Source organism: Oryx dammah, unplaced genomic scaffold (genome assembly GCF_014754425.2).
Source record: "Oryx dammah isolate SB20612 unplaced genomic scaffold, SCBI_Odam_1.1 HiC_scaffold_6, whole genome shotgun sequence".
Classification (NCBI taxonomy): domain Eukaryota; kingdom Metazoa; phylum Chordata; class Mammalia; order Artiodactyla; family Bovidae; genus Oryx; species Oryx dammah.
The window spans coordinates 17,681,718-17,701,333 of record NW_024070190.1 but is presented as its reverse complement, the minus strand read 5'-3'; the positions used below and the strand labels follow the sequence as shown (position 1 = coordinate 17,701,333).

The 19,616-nt window shown below is 49.6% G+C and overlaps 1 protein-coding gene across 4 annotated transcripts in view; it reads right to left on the bottom strand.

The window, feature by feature from the left end:
• FRMPD2 (FERM and PDZ domain containing 2) overlaps positions 1–19,616 on the bottom strand; it is a 96,668-nt gene that overhangs the window by 51,964 nt on the left and 25,088 nt on the right. For 3 of the 4 annotated variants that reach the window (XR_005721379.1, XM_040242622.1, XM_040242623.1), the window contains exons 1-5: positions 7,916–8,423; positions 5,798–5,869; positions 3,603–3,777; positions 2,734–2,884; positions 1,931–2,069 (exon numbers count right to left, since the gene is read on the bottom strand). Coding sequence is in view for 3 of the 4 variants with exons in the window: in XM_040242622.1 (XP_040098556.1) it covers positions 1,931–2,069; positions 2,734–2,884; positions 3,603–3,777; positions 5,798–5,845 (513 nt within the window). In the remaining variant the exon portion in view is untranslated. Of the gene's footprint in view, positions 1–1,930; positions 2,070–2,733; positions 2,885–3,602; positions 3,778–5,797; positions 5,870–7,915; positions 8,424–8,473; positions 8,562–9,370; positions 9,504–11,161; positions 11,354–13,403; positions 13,470–14,742; positions 14,901–16,481; positions 16,608–19,616 lie in introns of those variants that run through there. The other variant, XM_040242624.1, reaches the window with a different exon arrangement.

Below are 19,616 nucleotides of genomic sequence, written 5' to 3'. Positions count from 1 at the left end.
TGGCGACTGATTCGCCCGGGCACCCGTGGCTCACAGCACCTTCCATGGGCCTGGGCCGTTCTCCTCCCAGTTCAGTTCAGTTCAGTTCAGTCGCTCAGTCGTGTCTGACTGTTTGCGACCCCATGAATCGCAGCACGCCAGGCCTCCCTGTCCATCAGCAACTCCCAGAGTTCACTCAGACTCATGTCCATCGAGTCCGTGATGCCATCCAGCCATCTCATCCTCTGTCATCCCCTTCTCCTCCTGCCCCCAATCCCTGCCAGCATCAGACTCTTTTCCAATGAAGCAACTCTTCGCATGAGGTGGCCAAAGTATTGGAGTTTCAGCTTCAGCATCATTCCTTCCAAAGAAATCCCAGGACTGATCTCCTTCAGAATGGACTGGTTGGATCTCCTTGCAGTCCAAGGGACTCTCAGGAGTCTTCTCCAACACCACAGTTCAAAAGCATCAATTCTTCGGCGCTCAGCCTTCTTCACAGTCCAACTCTCACATCCATACATGACCACTGGGAAAACCATAGCCTTGACTAGATGGACCTTAGTCGGCAAAGTAATATCTCTGGTTTTGAATATGCTATCTAGGTTGGTCATAACTTTTCTTCCAAGGAGTAAGTGTCTTTTAATTTCATGGCTTCAGTCACCATCTGCAGTGATTTTGGAGCCCCCAAAAATAAAGTCTCATACTGTTTCCACTGTTTCCCCATCTATCTCCTCCCAAGACCCCCTCAAAGTAGCAGCACAAGGGCAGGAATGAGCAGGCCCAGGCATGGTTAGGACTCCAGCTCTGGAGCCAAGGAGACACGAAGGGGCTCCAAGCAGTGACAGGCCTGGAGTTTCGTCAAAGCGGCAGGGAGGGGTTATGTGGGCTAGGCTGGCCCTGGGAGACTGCCTGCCCAGGCAGGGGGTAGGGTGGGGACGTGCCAAGAAAAGAAAGTGAGGTCTCAGTCCCTGTAGGTGCAGTGGGAACAGGAAAGTGAGGGTCAGAGAAGGGTAGGGTGTCGGGAGCTGAACGACATTTCCCTGACAAGCACGTTGCTGACTTTCCTGATGGATGGCTTTTAACCACAGTGTTATCCAGCCAAGAGCCTGTACTCAGTTCATCCACTCACTCCTCAGATCAGTTGCTCTTGACCAAACTCCCCGTGTTTGAGGCTCTGCTTTGGCGTGAGGGAAATGGCAGAACCAAACAAACAAAATCTTCACCGTCTGGTGGACTCCATTCTAATGAAGAGACTGACAGCAAGGCTGATAAGGAGATGGATACTCCATACCAGACGGTGAAAAATGCAAGGGGATGAAGAGGGACTCAGACGGCTCCAGACGCAGAGGCAACTTCTGCAGATGTGCGGAGAAGAGAGCAAGATATTGGTGAAGCCTGAAAAATGGTTTCCAAACTGCTGCCTGTAATCCATGGGTGACCTGTGAGTGGTTCATAACCAGCACTTATAAATTAACTAGACTAGAACAGGAAATACCAGTATGTATCACATAAGTCCATCGCATTTCCTAAACTTTTGCCTCACTTCTGTTACATGGACACATGTGTACAGGTTGAGCTATAAGGTTTGTCTTCTTTTTTTTTTAATCGGGGTCATGGCACAAAACATCTGAAAGCCAGTGATGATGAGCTCAATAAATTAGTACATTACTGGTTGTAGGCAAGACTTTAGATTAGAACTACCTTACAATGTATAAACTTGACCTGTTCATTTTTGTATCCCCAGAGCCTAGCAAAGAACACTTGATGGATAGTTGTTGGATAGATAGGTGGATGGATGGATGCATGGGTGGGTGGGTGGATGCAGTTTACCCCAATCTCAGTGTAGGTGCTAAGAACACAGGCTGTCTTCACATTCACAACAGTTCCCCACTGTCCCATAACTGCCTCTCCAGTGACCCCCCCGCCAAGGGCCCCTGATCTCCATGCCTACCTCCTCTGGGTAACTGCCAAATTCAGCCTGCAAAGCAAGGACCCCCAGCTGCAACAGCGTCTCATCATTGCAATACAGCTTCTCCTCCAGGATGTCTTTCCGAAGTTGCAGGTAAAATTGGTGCCTTGTCCAGCTGTGCCTGCCAAAGAGATGCAGGAATAAAGGTTACTGGAATGCTGAGGGCAAAGGAGAGCACTAAAGCCAGAGGGTCTCCTCAGTCTGTGAAGCGGAAAAAGGAGAGAAGATGGGATGCAAGAGAGTAGAACCCACAGGGCAACGCCAGTAACACAAGCGTGACCTTGTTTATCCATACCATGCCTCCTGTCACTCGCTGAGGCTATTCTGTGCCCAAGACACAGGGTTACTCACTTCCCACAATATCCATGGAGGTGTTTGTTCTTGTGGCTCAAGTAAGAAATGCTTAGTCAGATGGTATGTCTAATAAACAAAGGAATAGAGAGAGTGATCCAGTCCCAAAGCAGTGACCCCCTTCTCCCATCCTTGTCAATGAGCTGCTGGGAGGTGGGGCATGTTGGGGTCCGGGAGGGAGAACTTGACCTTGACCGGCATATGTTTGAAACAAAAGGGTAAAGTTTTCATTTTGACCAGGCTTGTCCCCAAACACTGACCTTTCCCCCTCTTCTGTCATATTGGAATCCAGTAAAAAGAAGACCAGACACAGCAACTGTTGTAATGTGCGCACACATTAATTTGCCAAGCACTTGCCCACCCATTATCTCTAATGTCAGCCTGGACAGACATAAACGGCCTAAGGATCAAACCAAGAAGTTTGCAGCACTCACTGGAGCAGCCCATAGTGACTCACGAAGAACTTTATCCTTAGAAAGAGCACAAAGGTATTTGGGGAGCTCTTCTTCTGGGGCTGCTCACTCCAGCCTTCAGGGGCTATTTTGCACAACCTGGTTTCAGCATCCAAGAAAAAGAACTCTTTACCTGAAATGGAAGTAGAGAGTGTTTAGAGGGGAAAGCAGCCAGGCAGGCGCCACGCATCAGACTCACAGCCCTGAGCTCTGCCCGAAGGGTGAGACAAGAGCCGGCTGAGTCTAGGGGAGAGAGCAGGAAGCAAGTTGTCTGGATTTAGTGCCACAGGACCTTTGTCGGGTCCACGAGGGGCCAAGAAGAGGGAACAAAGACGAGAGTGTCAGTGAAAAGAAACTTGGCACCCAGAAGAGAAAATATGAATATTTATCTGAGGAGATATCACTTATCATCTGCCTCCCAGTGACCACCTTATAAAAATAAAATTTAAAAACACAAAACTGAGTATTTATTCCATTTCTGTCATGGGCTGGGCGCTCTGTATCTGTGTGTGCAAGTGCAGCGTCCTAGTCTCAAGCAGTTTTGTTAGAAGGAATAGAACTCAGGGACCTAGACATTGGGCTTTCCAGGTGGGCCCAGTGGTCAAGAATCTACCTGCCAGTACAGGAGACTAGGGTTCAACCCCTGGGTCAGGAAGACCCTCTGGAGTAGGAAATGGCAACCTGCCCCAATACTCTTGCCTAGAAAATTCCATGGACAGAGGAGCCTGGTGGGCTACAGTCCATGCAGTCACAAAGAGTCGGACACAAATGTGTGACTGAGCACGCTCACCACACACACACCGAGACACCAGGGCTACCTGAGGCATCAGGCCAGCCTGGGAGCCACTCACCTTTCAGGGAAGCCAAGCCAAAGTAGGTGAGCTCCCCGAGGTTGGCAAAGGGTGCAATGGCACGAAAGACGGCGCCCACGGTCGATGTGACGTCACATTTCACCTCCAGGCACTGCCCGCTCAGCAACACCACACAGAGGCCCCTGAGAGCCAAGTAGGACTTTGCTTTTTTGGTCTGAAAACAAGAACAGTATAAACCATAACAATAACTAAAAGACATGGAGTCTTTACCACAGGCTAGCTACTGTGCTAACCACTTTACGCGTCTTTTTTCATTTAACTGACAAATAACCTAAGAGATGAGTATGTTCATGATTCCTGTTCAGCAGATGAGAAGCAAGGTTCAGAGACTGTAAGGGACCAGCCCAGAGTTGCACTTAGTAAAAGGCGGAACTGGACTCAAATCCCTGCTCTTTGCCAGGCTCTGCAGGGGCCAGGAAGGCTGGGGGCGCTCATGTCGCAGATGTCTCTCCCCTGCAAAAATCCCCGGGGCTCCACTTCCCAAGAGGACTGCCCAGGGCCACCACAGGGAACCATACACCCCCAGAGGAGTGAGCAATGCAATACTGACCCCAGGCCATCACAGAGCACAACTCGGGTGGGCAGAGAGAACTTGGGCGGGTACCTGTCCAAGGAGGAGGGAGGGCTACAGCTTAGGGATTGCTGTGAACCGAGAAGCTGATCGGCAGAGGTGTATGCAAGGATGTGCGGCAGCGTCTGCCTTCTGTCCCTTACCCTGCTCAGATTAATTCCAGATGCATCTGCTTCTGTCACCCGACCCCGACCACTGTCAGCCCCGCCGAGCCGCCCAGAAGAGCCCATCGGTCCACTCCACAAAAGCTGGTCTGCCACATCTCTGCACACACTGCCTACTGCCCTCGTGCCCTTCCCCTCCATCCTCTCATGCAAGTTCCTACCGGGTTTCCAGGTCGGGCTCAGGACCTCTCGTCTGCAACCTGGAGGCTGAGCCACCCACTCCCTTCTCTGTCCCCCAGTTCCTAGTGCTCAGGGCCCCTGCTCCCTAAGAATGAGGGCTGAGCATCCCCTGTGCCCCAAGCCTAGCCTGAGGCCTGGCCCAGACCTCCTCAGAAAGTCTTCATTAAAAGACAGTCATGATGGACACCGCAGATGGCTTTAGTTCCACTGAGACCAAGCCTGCCACCACACCATGACCTCCCACAGCCAGCGGCAGCTCCACTCCCCAGCACTGGACTGAACCCTGTGAGAGTGGGATTCCCCGTGACCCCAGGCAGGCACGGCCATGGGGCACACTCTAAGCCACTCCAGTTCCCGCTCATCCGCACCTGTGTCTCCTGCTTCCTGGGTAACACACTTGGGCACGCTTGAGTTTAATGCTTTGCAGTTGCCCTCTTGAAATTTGTAATGATTGTATGTTTGAATGTGCGTTTTCTAAATGACGTCCATTAGAGCATGCACAAAGAGCTTGGGTCCACAGTGGTCCTGCCTGCCCACCTCTGGTAATGCGTTTTGGCTGCCAGCTTCTCTGTTCCCTGGTGCCCAGGCCCCTTCCAGTTTCCTCCTCCCCCTCCCTACCCTGCAACCTCTGCCAACCTTCACTCAGGGCAGCTACCCGGTTATATATTCCAACATCTCTCCCCTCTTCCCTGGAGTGCTGGTTCAGGAAGGGTCCCAGTCAAACATCTCAGAGCAAGGCAGGCAGTGGCTGTACCCACAATGGACTAACAACACCAAAGCTCTTTCCTTGAGCCTCAGGAGAGACAGCCTGTCACTCACCCCCAATCCAGGTCTGCCTGGGTTGAGCCAGCAGACCAAGGGAAGGGAGATTGACTTTTCCTCTCCAGAAAATAAACGCATAATGCTGGAACACAAACTCCGCATGAAAAGGAATATCTGTTTTTTTCATATTAAGAGATCTAGGGTGTGGAGCATTGCCTGGCACCTACTCGATGCTTCAACAATATTTCCTGACTAAGGAGGAAGATGAAGACAGAGCTTGTCTGGAAGGACAAGCAGGACTTCGTGAGGAGCCACAGAGGTTTCTTCCAAAAGGGGAAGAGGATGCTAAAGGATGGATGCCAAGTAGCAGTGTGCCAGCAAGGACTGGCAGGCTCCTGGAGGAGAGGGTAAGCCCCTCAGAGCTTGATCAGCCTCAGGTACTGCTCAGCTGGCTGCTCACCACCCTTCAGCCCCACCCAGTCTAACCCAGCGGTTACCACAATTGATCCAGGCAAATACAAGGTCACCGGGGCCTCTCCAGCCATCAGGGCAAACTCCGGCCTGGAGAACTGAGGAAACAGGCAGTTACTCTCGGTAAAGAAGAGAAATCAAAGTCAAGCTCCACACGGCTGGAGCCCCAGCTTCAGAACTGAGCCTCTCCCATGGTTTCACCTCCTCCTGCCCACAATCAGCCTTCCCTTCCCCAAAACCAGCAGGAAGCAGGTTTCAGTGACATGGGGTCAACTGGGCTGAGGCCCTAGCTCGGCTAGGCATCTCAGAGCAGATGTCTTAAACAAGCAGGTGTGGCTTTGGTGATGTTCTAGCTCCTCATTTGAGTGTCCACTTCATTTTAAGTGTTGTAATTCATGCATCATCATATAATCTTTTATATGTCTCAAAATTATACAGCACATTGTATGTATAGATATATGCAACAAGATTTTGAAAACAAAAATACTTTGAGATTTAGATTCAAAGTAAACATTTTACCTTGTTCTGGATGTTGAATTGGAGTGTGCCTGAGTATTTATTCTCAGTATCACAGTACTTCATGTTCATAGCACACTTGTGACCCAGGAAATGCCTTGATGCCATTTTTATTTGTACCCAGCCATCATCCTGTGGGGTGCACATTCTCAACCCCTTTTGCAAGCAGTGGAGGTTCCAAAAGGTTAAGGAATTCACCCAAACTAACACCAGCGAGTCACAGGATTGGGTGGGCCTTTTTCTTTAAGATTTTTTTTTTAATGTGGATCATTTTTAAGTCTTTATTGAATTTGTTACAATGTTGTTACTGTTTTATGTTTTACTTTTTTGGACACAGGGCATGTGGGATCTTAGCTCCCCAACCAGGGATCAAACCCGCATCCTCTGCATTGGAAGGTGAAGTTTTAACCACTGGACCTCCAGGGAAGTCCCTAGGTGGGCCTTCTAATGTGTCCCCCAAGGGTACCCATCAGGACTTCTGTCTCAAGAGGCCAAAAGTGCAGCCAGGGGTAATGCATGTCCTGAGAGAGTTGCTAGTATTATAGAAGCATTCGACCCCCATCCCTCCAAGCTCACGAGGACCTGAGAGTGGTCTTGGAGGGCAGCAGGGGCTGGAGAAGAATATGGCGCTCATCGCCACACAGGAGAGGATGTCCTGAGGCTATGCCAGGCTCCGCTCATCCCTGATTAGTTGAGCACGTCAGGAAAATCTCCACAACAGACAGACAGGCAGACAAAGCCTGCTGGGGGCTTCAGGGTCTGACATTCCCAAAGGACTCCTGATGCGCCAACAGAAGGCCAGGCAGAGGCGGCCTCATCCGTGAACAGCCTGCTCTGGAGGGCTTGTCACAGACCCAGGGGTGCCTATCCCCGTGGCCGCTGTGGCCTTGTGTGGTTAGTTTTCCAGCTAATGTCAGTATCGCACACGGAGGAAGGGGAGCTTGTTATCTAAACACCAACAGTGGCTCTGACTGCTGGCGCCGGGGCTATTTCGGGCAGAAGGTACAACCTGGGACCACCCCAATCTCACCCTCCAGCACAGGTGTAGCAAGCTGGCCCCTCAGCAGAGACCAGACTGCCTTCTAGGAGTCTTGGGTCCCCAGAGCCATGAGCAGGGACCACCCGACATGGTCTCTCCTGTCAGCCTGAACTTTCCAGCAGGGCAAGCCAGCCTGCCACTCTTGAGCCCCAGCTCCCCACACCCATCCCAACTCTCCTGCTCTTGTGCCAGCCAGCCTGGAGAATCTCTCTCCCGAACTACCCCAGCCACTCCTTTGTTTCCACACGTCACCTGTTCAGAAGGCACCTGCCAAGCACGTTCGGCCTTGTCAACTCTCTCACCACCTCGCTTGTCCTGTCCCCACCTCACATCAACAGCCGTGAACTTCCTGAACGGTGGGACCTGGCACCTTCAACCTGCTTTCCTACAGAGTTTATAGCAAGGCCACTCCACAACACCCATCGCCCTGAATTGCCAGGTTGGAGGTTATTTCAGTCCAGCTCTGTAGGTCTCGGCCTGGGGAGGCTGGCCCTCAGCAGGATCCTGCCCATTTCCATTTGCCGTGTCAGCCACACATGGCTCCTCTCTCACACCGCCTGTGGCAGTACCTTTGATCCTCGTTGCTCACCTTTCCCTTTCTCTGCAAAAAGCCCCTTTGGGAAGGAGTTGCTGGCCGTGAGTTTTCCGGGAAAGCAGAACCAGAGCTGAGCTGTCGGCCTTCCTGAAGGTCTGGGGGAACTTGAGCTGGAAGGGCACTGGCCAACAGTCAGAAAAGAAGCACAATTAACAGCGGAAACAGCTTCCCTCTAGGCTGAACACAGCCTAAATTCCTAACACAGAATCAAAAGCTAAATAAATCATTGTTTTTAACACTGTGTTTTGGGGTTGTTTGTCATGCAGCTCATGTAATGTAGACAGTCTCTACATAACAGCATGCTGTTTCCAAACTGAGCCTAACTTGGTTCCAAGAGGAGAGAGCACACCCTGACGGCCAAACTGCCATCAGGCCCCTCATCACCTTGAATCCATATCTGCTTAAATGTGGCTTCTTCACCTGCCAGTGGAATAGGGTGGGGTTTTCCTTGAAAAGCAAGAGACTTCTCATTAATAATCAAAAAAGAGAAGAATCAGGGTTCAGCCGCTCCCACGCCAATACCCCACCCCGAGCTCACAGCACTGTGCCCACCTGTTCACAGCAACGCTACAGCGCCCGTGTGCGGAGGTGTTCAGTCTGGGCTCCAGGGAGCTCAGGGTCTCTGTGCTTCTCTCTGAAACTAACCAAACATCATAGTGAAAGGCACGGGCAGGAGCAAACAGCACAGTTTTCTTGCATTAAGCAACTTCCTGACCCAGGGATCGAACCCAGGTCTCCTGCATTGCAGGCAGACGCTTTAACCTCTGAGCCACCAGGGAATTAAGCAACTTAGGGTACGGATATCAGCATCATGACTTGACAGCCGTGTGATGTCGACAACGCTGCTTGAACTTTCTGTTTCCTCATGCGAAAAACATAAACAGAAATAGCAGTCACAGCGGGTTGGGGGAGTTTGGGAGAGATAAAGCCTAACAAGAAAGAGCACTTTGTTTTAGGGACAACAGACAGCAACGTTATTTTCTTTTTCAAATCTCACATTCAGTTGAAAAGTAGAGAACAGTAGAAGATTTGAAGATTGTTCTACAAGCCATTCTTCCAACATACTTAGAGCAACAATAAAAACAATCTTTATAAATTGCTTCTCCTTTCATTCGGCCTAGAAATCGATTAAAGGAAACAATTTTCTTTCATGATGTTTGCTTAAATTTGTTTTTATCAACTCGGACAGTTAAAACCCAATATAAAAAAATCTATGTTGGCTATAAATAACTCAGCTAAATTATATCTCCAAGTGAAGCTTTCCTCAGGACACAGGAGGAGTCCTAAGCTCAGTCCCTTCTCTCCAGGGGCAACCTGGAAGAATGGGGCTTGCCCGGGCTTTCTCTGAGCCCAAGCATGGACATCGGGCCATGAAACAACAAAGGGAGCAGGAAACGATACAGTGGGTATCATCAGCCTACCCAGGGAAGGCCAGGGCGCTGTACCCACCTCCGCAGCGACGCGGACACCCCAGAGCCCACGCCGCCTGGCTCTCACAGCTCGCTCGATGCAGCCTGTTCCTGAGCAGGTGGCTTCTGTCTCGCTGCCCAGAGGAGCTCTCCTCCACGGCCCTCCTCTCCACCTGACGGCCAAGTGCATCACACATCCACATTCCAAGGTCAAGAAGGAACGCTTACATAAAGACATACAGCCTGGCCATCAGTTTGAGTCAATGTGGAAGAGTCTGTCCTTCACATTGGGAGTCCAGCAAGGAGAACAGTAGCCACCAAGGCGAGCTCACCCACACGCTCACCCACCAACCACATACTCACCCCCACCCCCCAAAACCTGCCTGCTCACGCACACCTGTGCCTTGGCTCACGCGCCCCCACCACAGGCCAGGGGCTCCGGGATGATCGCTCCTGTGCTTCCAAGACTCAGAACTCCATCGTCTCCACTTCTAGTCCTCTCCACCTCTGCCCTCTCCATAACTGCTGATACCAATGTCTTCTCATCAGCTCCCCTCAGCACTTTCCTCGCATCTGCCTCTATTACACCATGTTGCAACAAATTCACTTGCTTGTCTGCCGCCTGCGACCTCATTGTGTACTTTACACAGCCTTGTAGCTCACCCAGCTCAGTGCCCCAGTTAGAGCTGAATAAGTGATCAAAAGCACTTTACAATTTTCTGATGACAATGCTGAGCCTCAGCACGGCGTCCATCAGGGGACAATGGCCCACTGATGGATGGCAGGCTCTAGTGTTTTTCAAATAAGAGCCCCTCATTCCCCACTGAATCCTGTGGCTCAGTGCACAGGAGTAACATGTTCACACGTCAAGAGAGAAGTTCAAGACAGCAGGATAGGTTGGGAGAGGCAGTTTCTGACTGACTGGGGGCGGCTTCCCCAGCTACTCCCTCCTCTCCGCCCACATGGCTCCCTGTTAGTCTTGGTCTCAATTCTCCAACACGCCCCCTGCTACAGGACAGCGCTGCACAGCTGGCAGCTCACTTGCCCCACCTGAGTCCCAGCTCTGTCCTGGCCTCAAGGGGAACCACGGCTGGTCCAATTCCTGCTCTGGGGCTACCCATGACACCAGGCTGAGGCCGTCTCCACCTGAGACCACCCCCTTACTCAGCTTGACCCACCCACACATCCTTCCATCACTCCCTCTCCTAGGAGCACCTCCCCAATAACTGACTTGTACAAAAACGCCCTGACTTTGCTTCAAGGTATCCCAGCCTAAGCCAAATGCTTAGTACATGCCAGACCCCTTGTTAGATGCTGGAGAGCACGCGCAGGGTGCAGTCACACAACGTGGCAAGCAGCACAATGAGGCGACCACAGCAAGGGGGTCCTCTGCAGGCATGAGACGGCAGCAGAGAGGGAGGGACCAGGGGCCATGCAGGCACAGTCAGGGGAGTGTTCTCACATCAGGCCTGGATTTGAATTTTGATAAGAGAGCTAACTCATGGGTCATATATATAATCATTTTAATGCAAAGAGGCTCTTTTAAAGATCCCAAAGGTCTTGGCCACATTAGAAATCTAGGCTCCCCCAAAGGTCTTCACCAGCGCTGCCCAACAGAACTGCAATAACAGGAAAGTTCTAGAGCTTCCCTGTCCAGCACGGCCCTCTCCAGCTGCAAGTGGCTAATGAGCACTTAAGTGTGGTAGGTGTGACTGAGGAACTGAATGTTATATTTCCTTCTAATGAACTGTAACTTAGCTCATTTGAATTTTAACAGTCGCACATGGCCAGGGAAAGGCCCCAAGGTTGAAAAGCACAGATCCACACTGACCTCAGAAATAGTGCCCAGGACCAAGCCAACCAGCTGTCTGACGTGGAGATTGGCAGAAGTTGGGTGGACAGCCGCTTCTTCCCAGTGAATCTGACAAGCTTCCAGGACAGACTGCAGCGGCAGCCGCCTGCCAGGCTGGTCTTCGCACATGGTCAGCAAGATGGAGTGCAGGGGCTGGTGAAGCTGCAGGGGCTGGAGAGCGGGCAGCCCTGTGAGAGGCTGGCAGAGCTGCAGCCGCTGAGGGCAGTGTCCTGTCAGGCGTGCCCGGGGAGCAGCAAGAACGGACGTCCTCATTAACTAGACAGATGCCCACTCCTTCTGCGTGGCTTAGGGAGGGACACGGGCTGCTTCGCCGAGTCCACAAAATGCAGAGCAATTATCTCTGCACCAGCTGTGAGCAGTTTGCCGCTCTCTAATCTGGAACGCCCTTTGGTGCCTGGGGAGCCCAAACACATGCTTGAAATCCCTACGAAAAAAGGTGCTTGACAAAGTGGATTTCTGCCTATGCCAAGGACCCAGATCAAACCAGGATCAGCCTTTAACTCACATTCACCTGGGCAGCCTATCATTTTCTCAAATTATTTATGTGGTTCTCACTGGGTCTTTCCCCTAGAATGTGAGCTCCAAGACCATAAGCACTGCGGCTTTTTCACTTTGGAATCGCCAGTGGTCAGCATAAGGTCAATAATCGTTGACTGAACTTCATGTCACACGAACTCATCAGGCAAAAGGAAAAATGGGTATTTTATTAAACACTTTCCTCATGCGTTTCAGTGGCCACCATGTATATGCAAAGGGTGTCAAATTCCGACTCACAACCAGATGTTTTCCTGACACTCATCCACACTGCAAGTCATTTTCAGATGAAGGCTGTTCTACCGTCTCCTGCCGTGGGGCGTCAGCTGTGAATCTCTGTCCTCACATGTATGCAGACTGCTGGGTCCTACACTCGTACAGCACATCACAGGGCCTCTAATGTGCCTAGACTGCACAGCTACTTGAGATATAAGGTGGGAGACAGTAACTGTCTTCAAGAGGTTCAAAGTCTAACGAAGATGGTCACTCAAAGAGACAAGCACAGCACAGGGTGACAAGGGCTTTAATCTTGGGAAGTACAAGACAAGGTCATAACACAGAGGAAGGCCCTTGGCCCATGCTGGGGAGGGAGGAGGGAGATGGGGAAGGAGCTTGAAAGAAACATCAAAGAGCACACTCGGTTAGATTGGGAGAAAGGTGGGAGCTGAGCCACAGATGGAGGAAGCAGTGGGGGCAAAGGCGGCACGTGTCTGGAAGGAAGGGGACCACGGGCAGAACCAGGCCCAGGGCAAAAGGACAATGCCCTTGTTCAAACGGCTCAGAACTTTAATGCAGAGCAGTAAGTCAAGTGTGGGGCCCTTGCAAGCTCAGTGTGCTATTACATAGGCCACACACTCTGTGCTGAGGAGTGAAATGCAACCCCCTGGGGAGTGGAGAGCTGTGAATAATTCCACAGAAGAGGAAGGCGGCCAGGTCTCTTTTCAGAAGGAGCACCGGAAGCACTAGCATGTTGAATTGGAGAAGACAAGGGTGAGATGGAAAAAAGGAAGGGAGAAAGGAGGGTAGGGAGGAAAGAGAGAGGCCAACAGACTGGACAGAGTTCTCCAACGTGCACTCTCATTACACTAGTTTCCACAAAATAGTCATAGTGTCAGACGAATATTTACACTTACAAGCAGACACGTATGCATTCTGTAGTCAAAATTTTTATAAAATGCTATGATAAAGCTTAAAAGTTTCTGCACTTTAAGCCTTCTCGGAGTCTTTAATAAACTACTCTGATAAATCTTCAAGAAGACATTGTAGGGAACATTTTCCCAGATGGATTAAGCACAGAACCCTTTTTCATGGAAGCATCTCACTTCAGTAAGGGCTGCTTTAAGACCTTTTCTATAAATTGGTATCTTCAGCGTCTATAAATTTCTCTAGCTTCCTACTTCCTCTGGACTAGAGTGGCATATAAGCCTTATCTTGCTTGCCAGTCCCAAATTGTGGCTGCCTGGAGTGCCATGTTGAGTAGGATTCTGAGGTTCTTTCTGGACTCAGCAGAAGCAGTTCTTTAACATCAATTGGCAATCCTTCCTAGAACCCAGGAGGACAGCGTGGTGGTGCATAGCTCAAAAGATGTGGTCCCTGCCCTGGGAAAATAGACTAAATAAATCCAAAGACATCACCTGGCAAGACTTTGAGAATCCTGTTCACAGACCTGATTTGGTGGAACGTGAAACCCCGCCGACCAGTAGAGAGTCATTCCCAAAGAATAGACATGCATCTATCCAAGAGAAAAAGCACGTGGTTAGATCTGTCATCTCTGTCATTCCACGGTCCTGTAAATGAAATATAACCTATTTTCCTGTGTGGCAGACACTTTTGGCTGCCTAGCCCAACAACCATCTGCAACTCCTTTAAACATTGCTGCATCTTACTCTAGAGGCTAAAAGTCTCATGACACTCATTTTTTATGAGAGACATGAGGTCGGGGGATTCTGGAAAAGTTTGTTCTTTACTGTCAACAGGAGCACGTGCATCTGGTCCCACTCTTTCCCCCCTTGTTTCTGTCTTGAACGCTGATGTGATACGTGGAGTCATGGCAGCCATCATGTAACCATGAGTCAACAGCTGAGGAGGATAGAATGAAAATATACAGCTTTAGTAAATGACGACGTTTACTAAAGCTGACGACCAATCTCTTGACTTCTTGTTATATAAATAACTCATCTGTGGTTCCAGCCTCTATATTTTAGGCTGTTTGTTTCTTGTAGCCAAAACTGTCTCTACATAACATACTATGACTCAGCCTGGTTAAAATGCATCATAAGTTCTCAGAAAGCAGCATGGTATAACATCTCCATGGAAAAACAAAAATCATCACTGATATGACATCCAGAAATAATCGATGCAGACATTTATTTTTGGAACCTTGGGGGGTGTGTGTGTGTGTGTGTATATACACAACTGACATCACATAAGTGTAAATATATACACATAATATGTTATATTATTTATATTTAATTACTTTTCAAGTCATTAAGTTTCTACAGTTTCATTGTAATGTTGTCTTGTTTCATCTCCACTCTCACTGGACATTTAGCTGGTTTCCAGTTTGTCACTAACGTCAACAATACAGATAAACATTGGTGCAGCTACCTCAGTCTTTCCTCAAGCCTTGGGATGCACTCCATTTGAGCATCTGTTGGGTCCTGTTAGGCTTTTGCCACCTGCTGCGAGACCGCTTACCCACAGCTCTTCCAGCACTTCTTTCTGAGTATTTATAATAAGCTGATTGATTAGGTCATATTACCCCCACTTTACAGATATAGAACCTGGGGCTCAGAGAAGTTGACTTGTTCTCACCTAAGAGCTAATAAATTACTGGCAAGACAGCCTGGGAATTTTTTTTAAAATCATTTAAAATTCATTAAAACATTTGTTAAATCCATTCTGCTTCAGTATTCCTTGGGGCTGAGCTGGGAGCTGGGGATAACCTAGGACCAGGCCTTTCCCAGACATGCCCACGGATGCCACACAGACACCATGCGTCTTACCTGAGATGCGTCACGCTGCTCGTCTTCGCTCTGTCCCTGTAGCAGCTCAGGGGCTTTGAAAGGAGCTGCCTCTATATGGGAAACATGGTCTTGGAAGGAAAGACTTCCGGTCGCAGAAAGCAAGACTGACCAGGGGCAGACCACATAGTTCGAGGAATCTGAAACCAAGGCAGGGATGGGGGTGTAGAGATAGGGCCACCATCTGGAGCACCATCTGTGGGAGCGTGCCCAGCAGGTGTCTTCCAGAACCCTCTCTGAGATGAACTGTAAGCAAGGCCCAGGGAATGGAAGGAATTCAACCCTGACACATGCAGGCACGGGAGCATGTGTCACAAAACGTGGCTGCAGCAATGGCTGGGAGACTAGTTCACAGGTGGCCCAAGAGTCTCAAGGCAAAAGGTAAAGAGCGATCGAATCGACTTGGAAATTAGCACAAGTCTTATTTCTCTGGAGCCAACTTAGAAACCAAGGCAGCTGGTCTTCTGAACATACTCTAGCTGCTCATTAAAGCCTCCAGGGCAGGGAAGAGGCGTGAAGACCAGGAGGAAGATGGACCCTAAAGTACAGGCGCACAGCCTCCCTTCCTGCGGCACAGCCCTCCCTTCGTGCGGCACAGCCAGGGTCCTCGCCCTGACTGCGTATGTGTGATCTCCCACGTGGGGAAACTCCACCGCGGGCTGGCAGGACATCTGAGTGTGAGCGCTCAAGTGTTTGTCCCAGCTATCAATTCAGTGCCTGGAAACTGCAAATCCATATTTCAACACCTGCTCCCTCTTTCACTGCAAGAGCTCTGGCTTTCACTGCGAGAGTAATGTACAGCTTTCTCAGCAGAGGGCGCTGGAGAGACATTACGGGAGGCGGGCTTTCCTGCTGTTTCTTTGGGGTTAGCGGTGTGTGCGTGAAGAGTGACGCTCTGCTCCTGCACACGCCCTGGACTCTGGGTCCCTAGGCCACCCCTCGGCCTGACCTTGTGAAGTGATCGCTTCGCAACCCTATCTCCAGAGACACAGCAGGTTCCGGGCCTCCTGCTGGCATTAGCTCCTGGAGCTGTGGCTCATCTCTGCCTGCCCACATCCAGGGAGTCACCCTGCCCCTGTAGGCGATGCCTGTACGGTGTGTGTCCCGTGGCTGCAGACACCCATAGCCAGGTTGAGCAGAGAACTTCGCCATCACCGTGGTCTGCAAGCACAGCTCCTCCAGCAGATCTGAACCGCAACTTGGAGAGGGGCTTCCTTCAAAGTTTGTCCCTCACTGGGTGTGCCCTCAGTCCTAGGAGACCATGTCAAGTTTTCTCCTATCTGACCGTTACTCCTCTATCTTAATTTAACAATTCTTCATATTAACCTCCCCTGTTTAGACCACTGAGTGTGTGGGTTCTATCTACTAACGGTTGCAGCATCTGGCCGGGGACGATGATTGCCCCCTGCCTCCTTCCTGTCTCTGGTTCTGCCCAAGCTGCCCAGGTATTGAGAGAGCCCCACAGAGCTCCCAGCCTCTCTCTCCCTAAGCACCATGCCTGGAAAGGCTGCCATACCAAGGCAAAAAGACTTTCTTCCAACTCTGTGGCATTCCACGGGTCCAAGCGACAGAGCTGCCCCCCCAGAGCAGCTCCATGGGGGTGGGGTGCGGGTGTCCCGTGCCTGCTCAGTCTAACACCTCGGATGACAGAGCAGTAAGCTGTTTGGGAAGCTTCACATTCAACTCCCTGTGACTCAACTGCCCCAGACACACTCTCTTACCGTCACAAAGGTCCTCCAGGAGCCGCTCAGCCGCCAGGGACAGGAGGGACCAGATTTCCCCCTCAGATAGAGCTTCACCCCGGGCCTGGAGGGCACTGGCCAGGGTCACAGAGGCCGGGCTCATACCTGCAAAGACACACATGTGGCCGAGCCCTCGCATAGCCCAGGAGCATGTGGCCACGCCAGCCCGGGCACAGTCCAGCCCCTCTGCAGAACAGCCCCATGTTTTGCCACGGGTCCCCAGGCCTGGGCGCAGGGCCAGGCACATGGGAGAAGCTCAAGAAATGTTCACTGGGAGACTGGCTGGCTTTGGCTCGTTCTCAGTGAATGAGCACATCGGTAAATAAATAAACTCCCAATTAAGGGTTAAGTCAATAAATGAATGAATGAACAAACCATGAGGATGGCTCCCCCTGAGCTGGGCATGCGCTGTCACAGAGCTTCCTGCTGGGGAACGTCTCTCGCCTGCTCCCCTCTCAGTCTGGGAAAGTGGGTTAACAACCTTTTTTGCCTCCAATACGTGATTCATGTCTGTTCCTCACTGGCTGCCACATGCAGAGTTGGATTTGGCTCCAGGAGCAGCCCTGTCTCTAACGATCACTAGCACCTGCCCGAAGGGCGAGAATCACTAGAAAGAATACTAAGCCCTGTGTTTTGAAAAGGCGCAGACTCACAGGAAAGCACGGAACTGATTTGCAGGAGGAGGAGGTAAGGAAGGAGGGTCTCCTCTTCCCTCTCTCCTTAAATATACTCCTTTAAAGCTGACATTTAAATGTCTGTCCCCCTGGACAAAGCTGCCACCCACTAATCTCCACCGTGCAGAGCCCCAGGTGCGGGGGCAGTGGGAAGAGGCCAGGCAGGCTTTCCCTAATCCATTTACGCCATTGATCTCTTCCACAGCTGAGCTCGGAGGGCGGATGTGCAGAGTTGGGGGTGGGGTGGGGAGCACATTATGGCCCGCCATCCCTCTATCCAACATGCTAATCCAAGCTCTCCACTTGCCAGCTGCTCAGCTCTCTACGTATGCCTCTAAGACCAGCCTCCTGCAGCCTCAGGAAGAGACATGGCTTCCCAGAAGAAAGAGTCTGGCTCGTCCATCTATCTATCCCCTGGGCCGAAAAGGGCACTGCAGCGGGACCTAGACGCTTTCTGTACGTGATGTTATTTATCACAAGGAATCTGTGAAGAGGAACTGTTGATCTCATTTACAGGCAGGAAAACAATCCAAGGGAACCCAAGAAAAAAATGATGGAATCAAAGCTGAAATCCAGGCCCTCTCTTGTCTTTCTTTTCTTTTTTCTTCCTCCGACTTCTTTCACACTTTTCTTAGGAAACTCATGGACTGGGCATTCTCACTGTGCCACGTTTTTCTAAATCTTTATAACCACAATGAAAGGCTGCTTAGTAAAGGAAAACCAATGGTACAAGATATTGATTCTCAAATAGGAAACGAGACCTCTGAATATCAAAATCAAATATCTCACACAAATATCACATATGGTTTTTTCAAGTTATTTTATGACTAGAAGAAAATTGCATTAAATGTATAGAAAGGCTGCAGTAATTAGTTAATACCATCTTTCCAATATAGTAATTGAATGGAGGAAGGGCAGACTTTTCAACAAATAGTACTGGATCCATCATGAAAAAAACTCACACATTATACAAAAATTAACTCTAAGTGGATTATAGATTAATGTAGAACATCAAACTGTATGTTTTTAGAAAAAATGCAGATAATATTTGGATCTAGGACTAGGCAATGGGTTCTTAGACTTGATACCAAAAGCACAATCCATAAAAGAAAAAAAGTGATAAATTGGACCTCATCAAAATTCAAAACTTTTGCTCTCGGAATGGTGCTGTTAAGAGAATGAAAAGACAAGCTAAAGACTGGGAGGAAATATTTGAAATATGTGTGAGGTGAATGTTACCACGTCCGCTTCTTCAGTGGATATATCCTGTGGCAAAACTCTAATATCACCTTTTGAAAAGCTACAACTGAGCAGAAGAACAATATTTTGCCCATCACAGGTTTTTGTTCAGGGTTTTAAAATAAGGAGACTGAAAGTGGGGGCTCAGTGATTATTGCACATACTGTAGACAACACTTCCCAACACATGTGCATAGGAGGAGCTAAATATATAGCTGTGTGTATCCACATTTTCAATTTACTATAAACCAAGCAGAAACAAATGAAAAATGCACACACTGTGTAAAAGAGGGTAGGATAGGGACTTTCCTGGTTGTCTAATGGTTGAGAATCTGCCTTCCAGTATAAGGGATGTGGGTTCAATCCCTGGCCAGGGAACTGTGATCCCATATGCCACAGAGCAACTAAGCTCATGCCACAACTACAGAGGCCTGCGTGCCATAACAAAGACCCAGTGCAGCCACAATAAAAATAAATACATTAAAAAAAAATTAAACAGGGGTAGGATAGTGCCTAGCACAAATAGGCACTATATACATAAGTAATAACTTTTAGGATTATTACTGGGCAGCACCAACCCAATATTCATAGGGAATTAATACACTGTATAGAAATATTATAAAAGTTATTATAGATATAGATGTTCTTAGATCCTAAAAATTCTATATTAAACAAACCAACACATTGAAGTTTTCTTGTCCCAATAGCCAGCTAAGAGGGTTTAGGCATAGTTGAATGAGATTTCTGCTCCTATTTTAATTTTGGAGCTTCCCTGATAGCTGGTAAAGAATCCACTTGCAATGCAGGAGACCCCAGTTCGATTCCTGGGTCGGGAAGATCCAGTGGAGAAGGGATGGGCTACCCACTCCAGTATTCTTGGACTTCCCTGGTGGCTCAGCTGGTAAAGAATCCACCTGCAATGCGGGAGACCTGGGTTAGCTCCCTGGGTTGGGAAGATCCGCTGGAGAAGGGAAAGGCTACTCATTCCAGTATTCTGGCCTGGAGAATTCCATGGAGGGAAATGTGTTTACCATCCTGTCTGAAAGTAAATTTGTTCACATGGTAGATTTGCCCTAAAAATGCATACATTGTGTCTCCCACAGAAGGAACACAGCACCAGCCATATTCTTACAAAGGGATTAAACCTGAGTCAGATCAGGTCTCTGCATCTGACTGCCATCTTATGACCTTCAGAGGGTAAA